The 20,542-nt window shown below is 24.6% G+C and overlaps 3 protein-coding genes across 3 annotated transcripts; 2 read left to right on the plus strand and 1 right to left on the minus strand.

Annotated features, from left to right (window-relative positions):
• Window positions 1–591: 591 nt before the first annotated feature.
• Window positions 592–2,331, plus strand: SRAE_1000109800 (Band 7 protein family and Stomatin family-containing protein; the record flags this gene model as incomplete). The annotated part of the gene is made up of 5 exons (XM_024648011.1): window positions 592–682; window positions 762–1,193; window positions 1,341–1,653; window positions 1,706–2,191; window positions 2,287–2,331. Coding segments are annotated over 5 exons (1,367 nt in total), but the record flags the coding sequence as incomplete, so codon positions are not given.
• A 1,995-nt stretch (window positions 2,332–4,326) lies between these two features.
• SRAE_1000109900 (Hypothetical protein) lies at window positions 4,327–7,340 on the plus strand (the record flags this gene model as incomplete). The annotated part of the gene is made up of 4 exons (XM_024648012.1): window positions 4,327–4,415; window positions 4,479–4,579; window positions 4,714–6,126; window positions 6,271–7,340. The coding sequence occupies 4 exons, from the start codon at window positions 4,327–4,329 to the stop codon at window positions 7,338–7,340; spliced, it is 2,673 nt and encodes an 890-aa protein (XP_024502033.1).
• A 242-nt stretch (window positions 7,341–7,582) lies between these two features.
• Window positions 7,583–15,599, minus strand: SRAE_1000110000 (Thioesterase domain and Acyl transferase domain and Acyl carrier protein-like domain and GroES (chaperonin 10)-like domain and Alcohol dehydrogenase, C-terminal domain and Polyketide synthase, KR domain and Beta-ketoacyl synthase, N-terminal domain and Beta-ketoacyl synthase, C-terminal domain and Acyl transferase domain and Acyl transferase/acyl hydrolase/lysophospholipase domain and Malonyl-CoA ACP transacylase, ACP-binding domain and Thiolase-like, subgroup domain and Thiolase-like domain and NAD(P)-binding domain and Polyketide synthase, acyl transferase domain and Polyketide synthase, phosphopantetheine-binding domain and Polyketide synthase, beta-ketoacyl synthase domain and Polyketide synthase/Fatty acid synthase, KR domain and Polyketide synthase, enoylreductase domain and Fatty acid synthase, domain 2-containing protein; the record flags this gene model as incomplete). Its single annotated transcript, XM_024648013.1, has 2 exons — window positions 7,583–15,394; window positions 15,522–15,599. 2 exons carry the CDS (start codon window positions 15,597–15,599, stop codon window positions 7,583–7,585), a joined length of 7,890 nt encoding a protein of 2,629 aa, XP_024502034.1.
• Window positions 15,600–20,542: the final 4,943 nt, after the last annotated feature.

A 20,542-nucleotide genomic window follows, 5' to 3' on the forward strand; every position in this document is an offset into this window, starting at 1 on the left:
TTAAACTATAAAATAAGATGGTTCTCTTTATTTATCTCTATTTTTTAATGAATAAAACAATATAAAGATTCATAATAAATGAGAATGATACTTCACAACTATATTGAGTATGTAATATAAATATAAAAGAAAATATTCAAGAACAAGTAAATGATACTGTCTTTTTTTTTTTATTCCTTCTTCAAGATATATAGTGGTTTAGAAACTTTATAATTACCATTTCATGAATGCATAATATATATATATATATAGAAAAGGATAACATTTTTATTTTTATTTTTGAACTGAAAATAACAAAGATAATATATACAATAACTAATAGTAATATTCTTTTTTAACACAAAAGTTGAGTAAAGAATTTAGTTGCCCTATCAATTTTAAAAATAAGTTATATCTTTTTTAAACTATATTTTAATATTATCTTCCTCCATCATCTCTATAAAGGCTGATGAATTATTATACTTTTATTGTTTCTTAAACTTAAAAAAGACAAGTTGTTTTAAAGGAAAAAAAATTAAATATTCATCAATTTACATCATCACATATCTTTTTTAAAGTTTAAAAATTTTCCATTAAAATAATATATACTAAATGACATCTATCAATAGTAACGTGAGAAATTCTATTGTATCAATAAATTCTTCCAATGCTATTATCACTTCAATTCCACCATCAACGAATGGTAAGTTTAAAATATTTATATTTTTTTTTATCTATTATAATAATAAAATACTTTTAATAAATTATTTTTTTTTTTTTAGGAATGTTATCTAAGTCTAGTTCAAAAAGTTCATTAAAACAACTAGGTAGAAATCAATTATATAATAGACCTATTAGTGAAATGTCAAATTCTGTTACATATACAGGACATGATCATGATGATGGTACATTATCTGATTCCTCAAATGATTTAGAAGCTGCTGCACTAGAAACTTTACAAAATATACATGAAGATGATAAGGTATTAAAAAATATTCCTGGGCATGATGTTACTAGTATATTATCTAGTTGGGATGGTGGTGATGGAAGTGATAAAAAAAGTATTAGGGGAAGTGTTGAGGATAGTAAGGTTAAAATATTACCTAATGATGTAATAAATTTTGATAGAGATAAACATATAGAGAATGGTGATTTAATAAATAGTGATAACAAAAAAGAATATAATATACAAAGGGATGAAGGTGACAATGAAGGTGAGCCTTCACATTATGCTTAACTTTTTTTTTTGACAAACTTTTAAAAATTACAAAAATATAAAAAAAAAAAACAAAACAAAACTTTTTTTTCTTTTTTTTTATTAAAATATATTTTATTAAAATATCATATATAATTTTTTTTAGCTAATATTCAAAATGAATTTGGAATATGTGGTTGGATTCTAACAATACTTTCTTATATTCTTATATTTTTTACCTTGCCAATATCTGCTTGTATGTGTATAAAAGTTGTTCAAGAGTATGAAAGAGCTGTAATCTTCAGACTTGGTAGATTAATGCCTGGAGGTGCTAAAGGTCCAGGAATATTTTTTATTGTTCCATGTATTGATACATATCGTAAAGTTGATCTTCGTGTACTATCATTTGAAGTACCACCACAAGAAATTTTATCAAAAGATTCTGTAACTGTTGCTGTTGATGCTGTTGTATATTTTAGGTTAGAAAAATAAAATATTATTAAATATAATAATTCATTTTTTTTTTTATAGAATATCAAATGCAACTATAAGTGTTACAAATGTTGAAGATTGTTCCAGGTCAACAAAACTTCTTGCTCAAACTACATTAAGAAACATTTTAGGTACAAAAACTTTAGCTGAAATGTTATCTGATCGTGAGGCAATATCTTTACAAATGCAATCAACATTAGATGAAGCAACAGAACCATGGGGTGTTAAAGTTGAGCGTGTCGAAGTTAAAGATGTCCGTCTCCCAGTTCAATTACAAAGAGCAATGGCAGCTGAAGCCGAGGCAGCCAGAGAAGCTAGAGCCAAAGTTATTGTTGCAGAGGGAGAAAAAAAAGCATCAAGAGCATTAAAAGAAGCTGCTGAGGTAATAGCTGAAAGTCCTAGTGCATTACAATTAAGATATTTACAAACATTAAATAGTATTAGTGCAGAGAAAAATTCAACTATTATTTTTCCATTTCCTATTGACTTATTAAGTAGTTTTTTAACAAAACCAACACCAAAACCGTAAGTTATTTTTATAACTTTTTAATATTTTATTTGTTTTTAAAATATAATTTTTGCTTGCATTTTTAAAATTTTTTTTTTTTTGCTTATTTTAGAACACAATCATCAACAACATCAACCAAAAGACATCTGTTAGAGGAGTCAGCTTAAAAAAAATATTTCTGCACATTCTAAAATATTTTTCTTTATTATTTTTATTAATAATCTCAATATAGGAATATTAATGAAAGATTAATATAAATATTTGATTTTTTTTTAAATAACTATTCTTTTATTAAAAAAAAATATTTTTTTTTTAAATTTTAATCTTATAATACATGTATTTGCAATAAAATATAGTAAAAAAAATATATAAATTTTTTTTTTATTTTAATGCTTTTATGTTAAAAATATATTTAAAATATTTTATATTAAAAATTTTTATTAGTGAACCACCTCCAGTTACAAAAAAAATTCGATCATGTTGTATGTATAAGTATCCTGATTGGGTTCAAAATATGCCTGGAACAACAGGACATGGTGGAGTAAGTACATCTCAAGGAAATGGATTAAAACAATCAACCTATCAAGGGTAAATTTGAATGAAAAAAAAAAGATAAATTTAAAATATATTATCCTTATACTATTATGGAAAAATAATAATTATAAAAAAAAAATTATAAAGAATACACTAATTATTTTTATATCATTATATCTTTTTTTTTCTGCTTCTATTTAATAAACACTTTTTTGCTTTTAAAACCCATTTTGTTGTGTGTAGTATTAATTTTTTTTTTGTTACTGTTACAAAAAAAAGTAAAAAAAACAAAAAAAATTTATACATTTGTTTATAAAGTATTATTTTTGTTTAAAAATATTTTTAAAAATATTTAAAAATCTCATTTTGAAATTTGTTAAGAATTTTGAGTATATATAAAAAGAAGTTATATCTTATTAAAGTAAAATAAAGTTAAGAAAAATTTGAATAAATAAAGAAAGATAGTTAACTATAGTATATATTCTATTCAAAAACATCCTTTTAAAAATTTTCTCAACTATCATTTTCCTTATCAATCTTTAGCTTGAACAATAATCTTTTTTAAATTTTTACTTTATTATATATAGTATTTTTAAAGACATCTAAAATTATTTTTATTATTATTTTAAGAAATAAAATTTAATATTTAAATGTTTTCATTTATCAAGAATAGTCCCTGTCTACATAAGAAAAATCAAAAAAAAGTTACCTTTCTAGATACACCATATTATATTTATTTTACTGATTCACAGGATGATTATAATGAAAGGTAAAATGATATCTTCTTTACAAAAAGTTAATTCTTTATTATTAAAATTTTTATTTTGAAGTTTAATAATTTTATTTTACCACATATAAGAAATGCTATAATGTAATGTGAGACTCATTATATAAATATGCTTATTCATCTTATATATAATTTTAATATTACCAATTTTTTTTTCTAAATTTTTTTTTTTAATCTTTATCTTATTTATTATATTGTCATATGATTTTTTTTTTAAAAAAATTTAAAAAAAAAAGCTTTCTACATTTATTAATTAGTAATTTTATAGTTGTGATAATTTTATTAAATTTTAATGTAATAGTATATTAATAAATTTGATTTTGGCATTTTATTTATTTATCTATATATAATTAACTTTACATTTTTATAATAATTAATACTAAAGAATATTATAAATAAGATATGAAAACTGTAATGTGATATCACAAAATTTTACTTCATTATTTGAACATATATATTTATTTGACCTATAGGTAAAATGATTAAAAAGTATATTAATATAAGCAATAATAATTTCTTAGTATAGGAAAATTTAAGAATATAAAGCGGTAGGATAAATGACTTTATCACAAGATAATCAAAATGTTAAGATGATAGGTAAAATTGTAGTGTTAAAGTTGTAACATTTTTAATACTTCTTTTTGTATTTTAATTATTTATATATTTTATTACTAGTAATATATTATACTATTAAAACTTTTCCTATAAATATTGTCTTTATGCTTATTTTCTATTTTTGATTGAGGTTGTATAATTAATTGATGTATTATTATTTTAGTTATTTATTTCTTTATAATTATATTATATGTTTAAACATCATTTTTCTCCTATATGCAGTGTGTTGAGCAATTGTTTTTTTGTAAAAATACTTGCTCTAAAAAGAACAGAGAACAATTTTTAGCAAAAGATGAAATTGATTGGTAGGGGTTTATATATATTATTAAAAATATTAATCTTTACTTTTCCTTATATTAAAATTTTAGTTTTCGGGCAAATATAACTGGTGGAGATGTTACAAATAAATATCCATCCTCAGAACATAAATCACTTAAAGCACCACATTTTGGAGGAAATCGTACACCAGGTTTGTTAATATTTTTTTATTATATATTTTTTTTTTCTATCTTTAAAACATTTTTAATATTTAATTTATAATACTTTTTTTTTTAAAAATATATATATAACAAATGTTTCGTATTATTCTATTAATCATTATAGTTCAATCATCATTTTCATATACTCCAGAAATAGCTACAAAAAGTATTACAAGTAATATTAAAGGATTATATGGATCATCAAATAAACAAAGTACAAAATCTTCTAATAATATATTGTTAAAACAGGCACTTGCCAATAGAATTAACCACCCACAATTAAATGAAGGATCATCAAAAGATAATACTTCGGGTAGTAATGATAATAAAAAAAATAATGAAAAAGGAAATGATATAGAAATGTCACAACAACCTGATGAATTAATAATAAAGTGTGATGAAGTAAAAAATAATAAAATAGTAGGAAGAAAAATCAGTGATGAGATGTCGTCATCAATCTTATTATCACCTGCCTGGTATAGAGATAGTGAAGGAAAGACTGGAATAAAAGAAAAAGAATGGGAAAAATTGCCAAATCAACAAAAATGTCCTATTAAACATAAAAAAGAGGATAAAACAAAAAATGATAAACAAAATTATGAAATTGAAAATATTTATGAATCTATTAAAAATGATTTTCAACCAACTACTTTGTCAGATAAAAATGATAAACATAAAAATAAAAATAAATTAAAAATTAAAAATGATGAAAAAAATGGCAATTTAGAATCTGAAGGGGGAGAAGGTATACAGAATGTTGAAATTAATGAATATCTTCACACTATTCCATCAACAAGTGATAATTTTAAAAATAATAGAAGAATTTCTGATAACAGTGATCATAGTAAACTTTCAAGTATGTCTAGAAAAAGTGTAACATTTTCTGATCAAGTTGTTATAAATGAAATTTCAAGAAGATTAGATGTTGATAAACAAATTGATTTTAAAATTGGTGAACATTTTGATGATTCTGTAGATTCAGAGGAAGATATTCCATCTACATTAACAGCTGTAACAATAATTAAAAATAATGATGAATTACCACCAACACATATTGATCCTTCTTTAGAAGTTTCAAGAGAATTACAAAAAGAATTTACTGAATATAATAATGATAATGTTTTCTCTAAACAACCATTTCTTCTTGGTCCAAATGTTGAAAAGTCTATCTATTTTGATGAAACACTTGGTGCTAATGTTTATTTATTAGAGGATAACTCTTCTGAAGATGAGTATTTATTTGATTCTGCATCATTAAATTTACCAGAATCTGTTAAAAGAGCTTTAAGAGCAGAAGCATTAGCTAGAAAAAAAGATATTTCAAATTATGAAAGAGATATTACTATTGGATGTTTATATGGAAGTATGTCACGATTACATGCTGATGATAGTCCAAATTTATCATTACATGATTTGTGTTATAGTAATACTGTTTCAAGAGAAGGAAGTTATAAAAAGAAAATTAAAGAAAAATCTATTAATGATAGGGCATATGATGGTGAGGCAGGTGAATGCAGTAAATTAACTACAGAAATAGGTGAGAAAGAGTTTTTTGCTATCAAACCACATTCTAATATTTTTCACTCCCTAAATAATACCAATAACAAGATAATTTTAAATTTTCTCTCTCATAATGCTTCTAATAATAATATTAATAATATTACTCATTCATCTATTGTAGGAGATAATTTTATCCTAGAAAATAACGAAATACCTATTGAAGATAATAAAAATAAACAATCAAAAAGTATTAAATATGAAAAATTAATGGAAGAAAAAAAAAATAAAGATTACAACATATCACCTAGTAATCTTCTACCATCATCACATAAAAAAGAATACAAAAAAAATAGAAAAAAGACAATTAATGATACATCAGAGGAAGGATTATCTACATCACCAGATTCAGAATATGATTATAATAGAAGATTATCAACAATTGCTGGTTCACCAAATCCTTCACATATTTCAAAAGTATCTAATAAATCTTCACTTTCATATAATGCACAAAAACCACCTCCTGGAAATATTTCTCCATCTCGTTCCAATTCTATCACTTCGTCTAATTCAGTTAAAAAACAAAATGATACATTAAATGATAATGATTCTCAAACAAAACATAATCATCCAAAACCATTTATACGTTCTGCATCCGGTTATTTTGAACCACCTGATTTATCTAAACAAATCATTCACCATGTTGAAGTTGGTGATACAAAAAGTATTACCATATCAGAAGATAATGATGGAGGAGAATGTAAAAATATTACTAATGTTATCAAAAGAATACCTAAACCATTACCACCAAAAGAACCTGGTGGTGAAAGTATACAACGTTCTTATTATGATAATGTTTCATATGGTGGTGTTTTTACACCACCAGAAAATTTAACTAATAAAAAAGTTATAATATCAAGTAAAAATAAAATAAATGATAATAAAGAATTAAAATTACCAAGATTAAGTATTGTTGTAACAGATGAAGATTCACAAACAAAAGATAGTGAACTTGAAGAAATTTATAAAGAAAAATTTATGAATATGTATTCTAAAAGAAAAGCACCATTAGTTATAGAGGAGTCTCAAGAAATAGCACCAAAAGATCCTGATCATTCATATAATTATGGATTAGGACCAGATTCAAATAGAGAACGTAAAGGAAGTATGACATCAAACAGTTCCAGGGAATCAGTTATATCAGCTACCAGTTACAAAGCAGAAATTAAAGTTAGAAGAAATTTTAACTATTAAATTTTTATTAAAAATAATTATATATTAGTAAATATAATATATAAAAAATAACAAAAAAATGGTATTAAATTACTATCTTTTTTGGTGTCAGCAAAAAAAAATTAGTAAATATATTCCATTTTTGTCAATTATTAAAAACACTCAAAATATAAAAAAAAAAAAAGTTGAGTATATTAAAATTTAAAAAAAAAGTTTTCTTTTCATTTTTTCTTTGTTTTTTTATATAAATAATATTTCACTCACTATTTTTGATATGATTTTTCAACTAATGTATTTATAAGTTCAACTGTCTTTAATGAATTTTTGCCCTGTACAAATGTATCATGATCTCCTGGTACAACATAAACTTGACTATCCATAGACACTTGACTGATGCCATAATCTGAACCAACATCTTCTTCACGAGCAGCTCCCTGTTCAGCTCTTATTAATGTTATTTGACCATTGAATTTTCTAACTGGTCTATATTTATCAGCCATTAAAAATTTACAGCGCATAGCTTCACAGGCAAATTGTATAGTATCTGGAGACTTGAAAAGTCCTGTCGTCATAACTGTATCAACAACTTTTTGTACTCTTGCTTTAAAACTAGGAAGTTGTAATAATTCTATACGATATTTCTTATAATCAACATTAGCAAAACGGAAAGTTAATGCAACTAAAATTTCAGTTTCAAATAATGGATCATTTGTTAATGTTTCTCCAGTAACACCAAATGCTTTACGATAAACATCTCTATATGTTTGCATATATAAATGTGAACCATCTAAAAGAATTAATTTTTCAACAGCATTTTCACCTTCTTTTTGCTGAAGTTTTGTTGCCATTTCAAATGCTATACATGCACCATAAGAATAACCAATTAATCTCCATGGACCTTCTGGTTGAATTTTTTTCATTTCATTTATATATTTATCAGCAACACTTTCAATTGAATCATTTGGTACATCTTTTGTTGATTGGAAACAATATGCTGGGAATATACAATTTTTCATTACTTTCATTAATGGTGTAGCAATTCCTTCAATTGAATGAAGGAAGAATACTTTTGGTCCTTCTTCTACTTCATTACATTTAATTATTATTTCTTGTGGTTCCAAATCATTAACATCAACTCTTAATTTGAATAATTGATTAAGTTGTTTTTCTAATGCTTCAACAGTATTTTTTTCCTCATCTAATTTATTCTCTTTCATTAAATCTTTTTCAGATGTTCCGAAATTTTCTGAATCATTCGTTCCTCCACTTTCAGCCATTTGTTGAAGTTTATTTAATGTTAATGTACGAATATCTTTCATTGATAAAACAATATCATAGTCACGTTCAAGTGCTTGTTTAATTTCAACACCCATTAATGAATCTAAACCAAGATCACCAAGATTAGTGTCTGGATTTAATTGTGTAATATCATTAACACCAAGAATATGTGCTATTGTTTGTAAAAGATTGCCACTACCAGATGATTTCTTATTAATATTATCAGCTTTAATATATGATGATACAATAGGATGATTCCATGATAAGAATAAATCTAATGTTGTTAAACATGATGGCATACGTTGTGGTAATGTACCACCAACAACAGTATTATTATCTCCCATATTTTCAAGAATAACACCTACATCACCAACAGCTCCCCATTGAATAGCTATTCCTGGATATCCATCTTCTCTTCTTTGTTCAATCATACGTTCCATAGTAGAATTTGACCATCCATAATTTGTCTGTCCAGCATTACCACGTCCAGCAGAAATAGAAGAAAATACAACAAACCAACGTAATGTATCTTTTGATACTAATTTTCTTGAAATATTATCTAAATTCATTGTACCAAAATATTTAGCTTCTGCTGAATCACGGAAATTTTTAACATTTTGATTTTCAAATAGACAATCACGTAAAACCATAGCAAGATGGAAAATACCACCAATAGGACCAAGTTCTTGACATTGTTGTATTAATGTATATGTTTCTGATTCATTTCCTATATTAAGTGTTGATATTAATACATTAACACCCATTCTTCTCCAGAAATGTACAAGACGTGCTTGATATCCTGTTCTTATTCCTGATCTTGATGTTAAAATAATATTTCTAGCACCACGATTAATTAACCATTGTGACAATTCCAATCCAAAACCACCTAATCCTCCTGTTATAAGATAAGAATATTTTGGATTACATAAACTTCTACATATAGCTTTAACTTTTATTGGTTTTGGTACACAAATTTTTTCTTTTTCTTCTTGTCTAATTTCCATTAAAACTTTACCAATATGTTTACCAGCTGACATGAAACGGAAGGCATCTTCAGCTTTCTCTGCAGAGAATGATGAATATGGTAATGGTTGTACAACACCACTTTTAATTCCATTTTTAAGAAGTTCTGATACTTGAAGCCAATCTTCTTTACAACCAATAGATGTATCCATAACAGCATCAAGTAAAATACCATGGAATGTTACATTTTTTAAGAAAACAGCCATACCAAGTGATGAATTTTGTGATAAATCAACTTTACCAATTTCTAAGAATTTACCATGTTGTGCAATACAACGTACAGATGCTTGAAGCATTTCTTGTGCTAATGAATTAAGAACAATATTAACACCTTTACCAAGAGTAACACGTCTAATGTATGTTTCAAAGTTAGCTTTTCTACTATTAGCAAAATGTTTATCTTTTAATTGTGGGAAACGTTTCATTAAAAATTGTTTCTTTTCTTCTGTACCAACAGTTGTAAAAACTTCACAACCATATGATAAAGCAATAGCAATAGCAGCTTGACCAACACCACCAGAACCACCATGAATAAGAACACGATCAGTTTTTTTAATTTGTCCACGCATAACAAGTGCATAATATGCAGTAGCATAAACAACAGGAACAGTTGCGGCTTCAGCTAATGTCCAATTATCAGGAACTTCCCAAGCATATTCTGTATCAACAACAACTGTAGTAGCTAATGCTTGAGCTGGTAATATTCCCATAAGTCTTTTACCATTTCTTAATCTTCCAGCAAATTCCATTCCTAATAAACATTCACGATCAGCAAAGTTTCCTGGAATAGCATCTGGTGGTAATCTACCATAAGCTAACATAACATCACGGAAATTTATTGCAGCATAATATACTGAACATAAATCTTGTGTTGGTGATTTATTTGGGAATGAATCATAAAATTGATTTGGTGATTCAAACCATTTTAATGAAGCAACATCACCTCTAACTAATGTATTAATAAATGCATGTTCACAATCTTTATAAACATGTTGTTCTTCATCTTTAACAACAATATGTCTCATACATCCCCAAACTCCATCTCTATAATTATTTGCATGTAAATCAAGATCCATAATTTGTTTGCCTTCTTCATTATCAAGTGAAATTTTTGGTGGTCCTGTTCTATTACATTCTTTAACAGAAATATCACAAAATGTTCTAAATCTATTATTTTTTAAATTTTCTTCATTAAAGCATAATGCCATACCAATAACACCATTATTACGAACTTTATCTGAGACAAGCCAAATAGATTTTGTATCAGGTTCAGTAAGACGTTCTTCAATTTTAACTTTTAAATCTTCTATCCATTCAAAATTTTCAACATCATCAACATTAATAATAACAGGATCTTTGGGTTCAGTTGGTACTTTACGTATTATATACATTGTTGTTAACATACTTGGATCAGTTTGATAACAAGAAACAGTTAAACCAGTTTCTTTAAATAAATTTAATAACATATCATGTGTATAGAAAGCACCGAATATACGTCCATTCTCATCTTTAGATGATAATTTTCTACCATTTAATACTTCAATAGAAGTAACAAATTCAAAATCTTTTGTATATTCATTAATAATAATAAATCCATCACTTCTTAAAAATTCACAACATTTCTTAATAAAGGTTATTGGATTATTTTGCTTATTTAATACTTTATCTAATATTATATAGTCAAATGGTTTACTATCATTTAATTTAGCATCTGGTGAATCAAAGTTAATTGTTTGTTTCTTAATACCTAATTGAGTTAAAGTATTTTCATCTAAACTATTATTAGTATTTCCAACAACATTCCATTCAACTTCTAATAATGGATGAGACTCAATAGATTTGATAAGATATTTTAATATATCAGTAGATGTAGCATTAAAAATACCACATCTTGCTTTATGTCCAGCAGTATTTTCTATAACAATATCATGAATAACTTTTATAATACGATCATGATTAAATGATGCACCCCATAATTTATCACTATCAAATGTTTTATATGATGATTGCATTTTATTAATAATTGTATCTTCTAATTTTTGATCCATAGAAGTTGATTTTAAAGATTGATTAAAAATATCACTTAATGTACGATATAATGAATATTGTGTTTCTTCAGTATATTTACTTGTCATTTCACTATCAGATTTAGGTAAAACATTTTTAAGTTTATTAATAATAATATTAAGTATTTCTGAATTTTCAAATGATTCAAGTTCACCTGATTTTTTCCATTCACAAAGACCTTGATAAAGTAATGCTTTAAGTGATTCTTTGTATGATGTTAAACATGAAGCATCTTTTGGAAAATCAGAAAAGGCATGATCATCAGCATTTTTGACAAAGAATATTTTTTCCATATAAAGTTGTCCAGAAATTTGTATTCTTCTAGAGACAGTATTTGAAGTTAATTCACAACATTCAACACCACCAGCAATACAACCATTTGTAGGAACATCATTACGAAGTTCAATAAGTTGAAGACCTTTTTCATCAATAACAGAATTTAAATGTTTAACAGGATCAATACGAAGATATCTTAATCTAGTTGGAAGGCGTAATGTATCAGCTTTTTCAACAAGTAAAGATGTTTGAAGTAAAGAATCCAAAAATGTTACCCAATTTCCATTCCAATATAATTTACCTTTTTCTCCAGAATTACATACTTTATATATACCACGGAAAGCTTCTTTATATTCATAACCACGAAGTAGAAGTTCTTTATAAGAATCATCTGAATCAAGTTCAATTCTTTCACCAATTGGTGCAGGTTCAATACCTTTGAAATCATCATAATATGGTGGTTGTGATTCATCTGGAATATAAATTTTTCCACTAGCACATACTTGATCTTCATCTAAAATTTCAAAATATCCTGTACCAGGTGTTACAACAACATCTAATCTAATTGGTTTAGTTAATATTGTTGCTTTAAAAACATTAACATTTTCTAAAACAACTGGTGTTGATTGAAAATCTACTCCTTTAATTTTACATAATGTTTTCCATGCAAGTACCATATGTCCTGTAAATGGATATAATACTCTACCATCAATACAATGATCAAGAAGATAAACATCTTTTGAATCATTAGCAAATGGATCAATATTGTATGATGCTGATGATGGTACTTGTCCACCACCACATGTTGCCATCATTTTACCATCAACAACTGACCAATCTTGTGAATGATCCCATTTCCACATTGGTCCAATCATTGGTGTACCTTTTGGTACAGGATATGTAACTTTTGGATAAAGTTTTTGAGGGAAAATTACTCCACCTGCTTGATAAATTTTTCCAATTGCTTGTAAAGTAAATTCTAATTCATTATCTGCTCTGTTACTTACTAAACCAATATTAGTACATGTTTTTGGTAAATTTCTTCTAAGAATAGCTTGAAGAAGTGCATGTGGTGCAATTTCAATAACAATAGCATTTACTGGAATTTTTTGAAGAGCAGAATAAAAAAGTACTGGAGAACAGGCATTGTTTACATGATATTCAGCAGATGATGTTTTAGCTAATTCAGAATCCCATTCAGATTCAGGAATTGATGTTGAAATCCATTTAGATGATCTTTCTTTTGGTTCAGTAACAGCTTGTTTCATAGCATTTAACATAGCATCTTTAACTTGAAGCATTTGTGGAGAATGGAATGGAATTCCTGATGTATCAACATACTTTGCAAATACTCCTTCTTTAGTTAATTCATCAACCATTTCTTTAATTTTATCAGCATCACCAGATATTGTTACAGATTCAGCACCATTATGACAAGCTGGAACAACACCTTTTGGACATCTTCTTTCAGCTTCTTCCCATGATAAACCAATAGCAGCCATACCACCAACAATTGGTAATTTACTTTCCATAATACTTGTACCACGATAATAAGCTAATTCCATAGTTTGTTCTCTTGATAATGAACCATCACAATATCCACAACCCATTTCACCAGTTGAATGTCCAATTAAACCATCGGGAACAACACCAAGATATAATATTAAATCAGTAAGAGCTATTTGAATTGATGAAATAGCAAGCATACAATTTAATGTATTATTTTGATATTGTGCTGGATCAGAATTACATAACATTCCATAAACATCAATACCAAATCGTTCTAAACATTTTGAGGATGCACGTAATGATTCATCAACAAGAGGTATTGACATTAATCCTTGTGCCATACCAGGCCATTGTGATCCCATACCGGAATAAACAAACCAAATTTGACGAGGATCACTTTGTGCAATTTTTTGAATATCAGTTATTATATCATCTGTACCTTTACGATTAAAAAGCATATAACCACGATATGGAGCAACTTTTGGTGACATATCTATTTGATTGTATAATAAACTTTGTAAATAAACATTATCTTTATTTTCTTCAACATTTTTAAATATTTCTTTTACTGCTTCTTGTGTTCTTCCAGGATATATAAGTAATCTTGGTAAATTTGATGTACCTTTAATTTCATTAACTTTATGATCAGCAGCTTTTAATAAAACATGAGTATTTGATCCACCAAAACCAAATGAATTAATACCAACATAACCACCTTTAAATGGTGTAACTTCAGAGACAACCTTTAGACGACCGTCAGACAGACCTGGTATATATGGATTTGGTGTTTTATAATGAAGGTTAGGTGGAATTGCACCCCTTTCCATAGCAAGAATGACCTTCGCTAATGAGCACACACCTGAAGCTGGTTCAGCATGTCCCATATTAGATTTAATTGAACCAACAAGAAGTGGGTTATCAGAAGAGCGATTACTACAAAATACTTCACAAATTGCATTTACTTCCTGTGGATCTCCTACTTTTGTTCCTGTACCATGACATTCAACGTAAGTTACACTATTTGGATCAATATTAGCCTCTTTATAAACTTCTTCAAGTAAAGCTGCTTGTCTTTCACCAGATGGAAAAGTAATACCTTGATCTTTAAAACCATCTGTATTTGATTTTGCATGTACAACAGTTGCATAAATACGTTTAGCTACTGGGACACGTTGTAAAAGAATTGCAGCAACACCTTCTGTACGACAATATCCATCACCGGATTCGTCAAATGTTCTACATGCACCACCATCTGATAACATTCCAAGTCTTAAAAATTGAAGTGCAGCAGTAGGAGTAAGTGTTATATGACTACCAGCTACAATAGCTGAATCACATTGTCCTTGTCTCATTGAATCCAAAGCTAACTGAAGTGCACATAATGATGAAGAACATGCTGTATCAACACTAAATGATGGACCACGAAGATCAAAAGTATAACTGATACGATTACTAAACATAGATCTGACACATCCTGTTAATGTATAACCTGTAACAGTTTCTGGATCTTGTGTTAAAGCACCACTTGTTTCTGAAGCAGAGCAACCAACAAAAACACCAGTTCTTGTACCCCTTAAATCTTTTGGATTTAATCCAGCATCAAGCATAGCTTCACCAACACATTCCAATAATAATCTTGATTGTGGATCCATAAAATTAGCTTGTTTAGGTGTAACTCCAAAATATTGGGCATCAAATTTTTTTAAATCTTTTAGTTTTCCATGACGATTTGGAAGTCCAAATAAACCAGGAGTCCATCTGAGATCATCCTCAGTAATTAAATCATCACCAGCATACAAATGTTGTTCAAATTCAGCCATATTATCTGATCTAGGAAAACGTCCACTTACACCAGTGATAACAATATCATCTTGTCCTCGCCAAAATGTACTATCACCAGATGCATGAATATTTTCAGTTGACTAAAAAAAAAATAAAAAAAAATATTGGTAAATTATGGCATTAAATAATAATTATTAATATGTTAATTTTATTTTATTACATTATTTTTTTTTCTCTAAATTATTTATTATATTCTAATTTACTTACCGCATTACTAGAAGACATATCTGATACACGTTCCCAGCTAGAAGACAAATTTTCAGGAGTATAATTAGACTTTTCCATGACAATTGTCAAAAAAAACTATTTTTCTTTTAAAATTTGAAATTAATAGAATAAAAATAATATCTATTAGCTGTCTATAAAATAAAAAGAAGAAAGATAAATATATATTTAAGAAGGTTAAAATAATAAATAGATGTCATAAAAGGTAGAGAGAGACGTTAATGAAAAAAGAAAAGAAATGATAGGCGAAGAAGAAAGTAGCCCACTTGGATTGCGTATTATTAGAACCCAGAAAATAATTTGTAATTTTGTAATATGAACAAGTACAAAAAAGATAACCAAATCAAGTAAGAAGGAAATAACCTGTTTAGATTGTATCATAAATATCATCTATATTTATACTTTTCATAAAAGACAATATTAATCAAGAAATTCAACACGCCTTTTGACCTCATATGTTTTTCATTCTAAAGCCAATCTTCAAAGGCATTTATCTTGGTAATATACTAAAATTTTTGTGACAATAACATTTTGGTCACGCCCTACGCCCACTTCTTAATGGCATGAGGAAACTTTTTTTAAAAAAAAATTTTAATATTTTAATTTTTAAACTTTTGATTTTTTCTTCAAATTCTAAAAATATAAAAATATGAAAGTTTTTTTTTATTAAAATTAAAAAAATAAAATATATCTATAAAATATTTCTGATTAAATAAAAAGTGTACTGAACTTTGGTAAAACAATTATCAACAAATAAAATATTAAAAATAGATCAGTCTTCTTTAATATGTCAATTTAAAAAAGACAATTTTTAATTTTATTAAATCATATTAAATCTTCCGAAACTTTATATAAAGAATATTTTCTTTTTTATGTCGATATCTTATAATTTATGGAAAAAAAATGTTTTTCTAAATAATAATTAATGAAGTAAATTTTATTATATTAATTTTTAATTAAAATATAATAAAAGTTTTAAAGAAAATATTACTTACATTTTTCAAGTCTAAATATTTGTTATCTTAAAAAATTATATATTTTTATGCACAAAAATGTTAAGAAAAAAGTTTGAAAAATGGATTTTTTCAATAATTTTATAATAAAGAAAATTAACAAATGGCCATACTTTAAAAATTACTAAATATCATTTTAATCTGAGTATTTTAATTTCAAGAAATCCAATAAAAAATTTTTAAAACAATTAATTTACAGTAAATTATTTTTAATATAAGAACTTAAAATACTTTTAATTATAGATATTATAGTCTTTGTAAACTTTTTTCTCGCATTTATATTATATATCATTGTTATAACAGTTTTAAAAAGATTTACAACATTTGACATTTTTACAAGACTTATCAAGATTAACCATGGACATTAGGATCAAGTTATTTAATTACTTATTACCTTACTAACTTATAGAAAACTTTTTTAACTAGACAAATCCTTTTTAATATACCATCATAAATTTATATATTTTTGCAAAAAAAATATCTATATAAGAAAAAAAAAATTATTTTATGGGTAATCTTAATTTTAATTTTTGCTCTATTTATCAAAAATAATTAGTATATTTAAATATAAATATTATTGTAAAAAAAATTAGACTATACTTTTTATCTTTATTTTAAAATATTATATATTTTATCATCTAAAATTGACATTTTTATAAATTTCTAATCATTTAATATTTTTTTTTAAAATAAGTCAAATTCAAAAAAAAAAAAATTATACTAGAATTAGATACATATTTATAGCTATTTAAAATAAAATGTTATCAATATAATATTATAGACAATTTTTATAAAACAAATTTATTTTATTAAAAAAAAAAATAAAAACATAAATTTTTATACATATGTAGAAAAATTTTATCTTTTGGAGAAAAGTGTGAAAAAAAGTAAAAGTAAAAGTATATTAATATATTTAAATTTTTGCACTATATAAATTTATTATAAGTAGAAAAAAGTTAGTAATAAAAAAATGACACATATAAAATAGTAATAAACTAAATTTTAATGATATTTATTTTATAAAAAAAAAATAATTTTCTTTTTTATAATAACTAAAAGTATAAATATGGAATTGATTTTATATATTTTTTTATAGAAAATAATAATAAAATAAAAAGTTTTAATTATTAATAAAATGTATAATTGTTATATATATATATTTAACATCTTTAATATTAAAAAGATTTGTTAAAAAAGAAATTTTTTTTTTATTAAAATTTAATGGTATTACCTTTTGATTTATAGAAGAAATATTAACCAATTTACAAAAGTTGGTGATGAAGATAAATTTCTTAAGTATTATTTTGAAGAATTTGAATTATGTCAATATCAACATAATCCACTTATTTAATGTATTAATTCACATAGACAAATATCAGCATAATTTAAATTGTTTTTTGAGATAGTTTAAAATCAACATATTTCATGTAACATTTTTATACTGTCTAATATCAACATTTATTCTTTTGCCACATTACAACGATATTTAGTAATGTAAATGTGGTTCCATACCATGATTGTTAAAATATATATGGTAGAGGCAATAAATTGCTAACAGGAAAAATTTTTTTTTAATAAATGATGGCAATTTAAGATAGTATATTTTTTTTGATAGGTCACAAAGATTAGATAATTATTAAAAACTTCATAAATTAGTTATTAAAAAAAATACCGCATTTCTTTGAAGAAAAAGTTTGATGAATAATCCTTATCTAAATTAGTTATCCTTTTACTTTTTCTTGAATCATTAATTAATAAGTTAACAATGAATGATATATTAAGTGATAAAATAACAATACAACCTACAATAAGGATTTCTCATAGATATTTAAAAAAGATATATGTTATCAGTCATTAAAATAATACGTCATAATATAACTATAAAACTATTTAATAATATAAAAAGATGAAATAATTATATTTTAAAATGGTAGAATTAATTTTACAAAAGAAATAGTTATTATATATAGCGTAAATTGGAAGTTGCCTTTGACATAATAAAATGACATTTGTTTATAGTTGATAAAAATTACATTTTCTCGGAATGGTATTACATAGTTATAATGGTAATAACCATATTACTTACTATCGCCATCATCTTTACATTTTGTAATGGTGTCAGGATTTTACATGCATAATAATTCACTCTTCCATTAACTTTTTTGATATCTTTTAACTTTAGAAAAAAAAAAATTTATTATTATTCACATTTATTTATTTTTCATTTTTAATTATTTTACAAAACAAAAATAATAAATATTATCATCATTTATTGTGATAATAATTATAGGTTAAAAAAATCAACCATTAATATGTAATGGCAAACTTTTTTTTTTTAATATCAAATACAAAAAAAAAATTGAATATATTTTGTCATTGATTGTTAATCTTCAATAACCTATAATATTTTTGATTGATATTATAAGCTTTTTTTTTATTTAAAATTTTTGTATTTTTGTTAGTTATGATAACCAAAATGTTATTGATGATATACCTGGCACAGGTAAAATGATAAGGGTTATTATTTTTTTTTTTTATTTCATTGCATCATATAAATATTTTTAAATATCTGATAAGGTTATAATAGACTTATAACAAAATATTAAATTATTTTATTATCTATCTTTAAGCTTTAATAAAAATAGAATAAGAAAAAAAAAATTTTTTTTTTTAAATTAAAAATAAATTGGTAGAAAATTTGATTTTAAGATAAATTTATTGAACAATTTTACATTATCCTCTTCAGTACAAACAATTTATATCACAATATGTGTCTTTTTGAAGATGTTTAAAAATAAAATCAAGTATAAGGAAACCACGAGACACCGGGGTAATCTAACATGACAACAAAGAAAACAGGATAACATATTTCTCTTTTCAATAATTAACATTAACAATGTATAATATTATTTCTTATACCTACATAAAAAAGGATCAAATTTTTAAATTGATATCTTTATATATATCAATTCTAAATTAATTTCATTAAATTTTTTAACAGACCATATAATGACTTATGTCATTTTGAAGGGGTCAAATTATTCATATGTTGATTTTATTGCTTACCATACCATTAAAATTGTTAATGAGAGAATAAATAATTAAAAGACATATTAAAAAATTTGTCAAGGAAAGGCTCTTTTTCAATGTTGAGGAAGTACTCCATTTCATTTTCTACCAACTTTTCATCCACAAATTAATTGTTAAAATATTTTTTTTTTTAATTTGTTATTAGGGACCAACTATATAAATATTATTTAAAAAAAAAATATATATATATTTTTTTTTTATTTTAATTTTTGTTAGTTATATCATACCATATAATATTATTTTTTATACTTTCTATTGATATAACTATAATATAATCAAGGTTATGTAAACAATATATATTTTATATCATTTTGATAAATTAATATATATATTAATAATTATAATTTAATAATCTTTCTTAATATAAAATTTTTTTAAAAAAAAAATAAAAATTATTAGTATAGTTTATCATACCATAATCGTACCATGATATTTTGCTAAGATAGTTAAATATAAATAATGATTGATAATATTATAAAAATAAACATATATTATTTTTTTTATATATATTGAATTATTTGTTATAATATTTTGTGTTGATAAATTATTATCAAAGTGCAAAAATATTTAGAAACATACTAGGGACTTTTAAAAACTAGTAGTATTTTAAAATATTTTTTATGGCAAAGAAGATAGAAAAAAAAATTTATATTTATTATGATTATATTTTCAATTAAGAAGTTAACAGGAAATCTTTTTTATATATTTCAACACATTTTAAATAGTTATTTAAAAAAATTGGTTTGAGCAAATCACAACTTGTAGTATATTTTTGATGTTCCTAATTTATAACAGTCAACTTCTGTTACCATGTTTTTTTTTCATAAGTATGTCTATTATACCTAACTACATAATTAAAAGTTAAAAAAAAATACATACATTTAATCAAGGTGTTTTAAT

The sequence above is a fragment of the Strongyloides ratti genome (assembly GCF_001040885.1).
Source record: "Strongyloides ratti genome assembly S_ratti_ED321, chromosome : 1".
NCBI classification, from domain to species: Eukaryota; Metazoa; Nematoda; class Chromadorea; order Rhabditida; family Strongyloididae; genus Strongyloides; species Strongyloides ratti.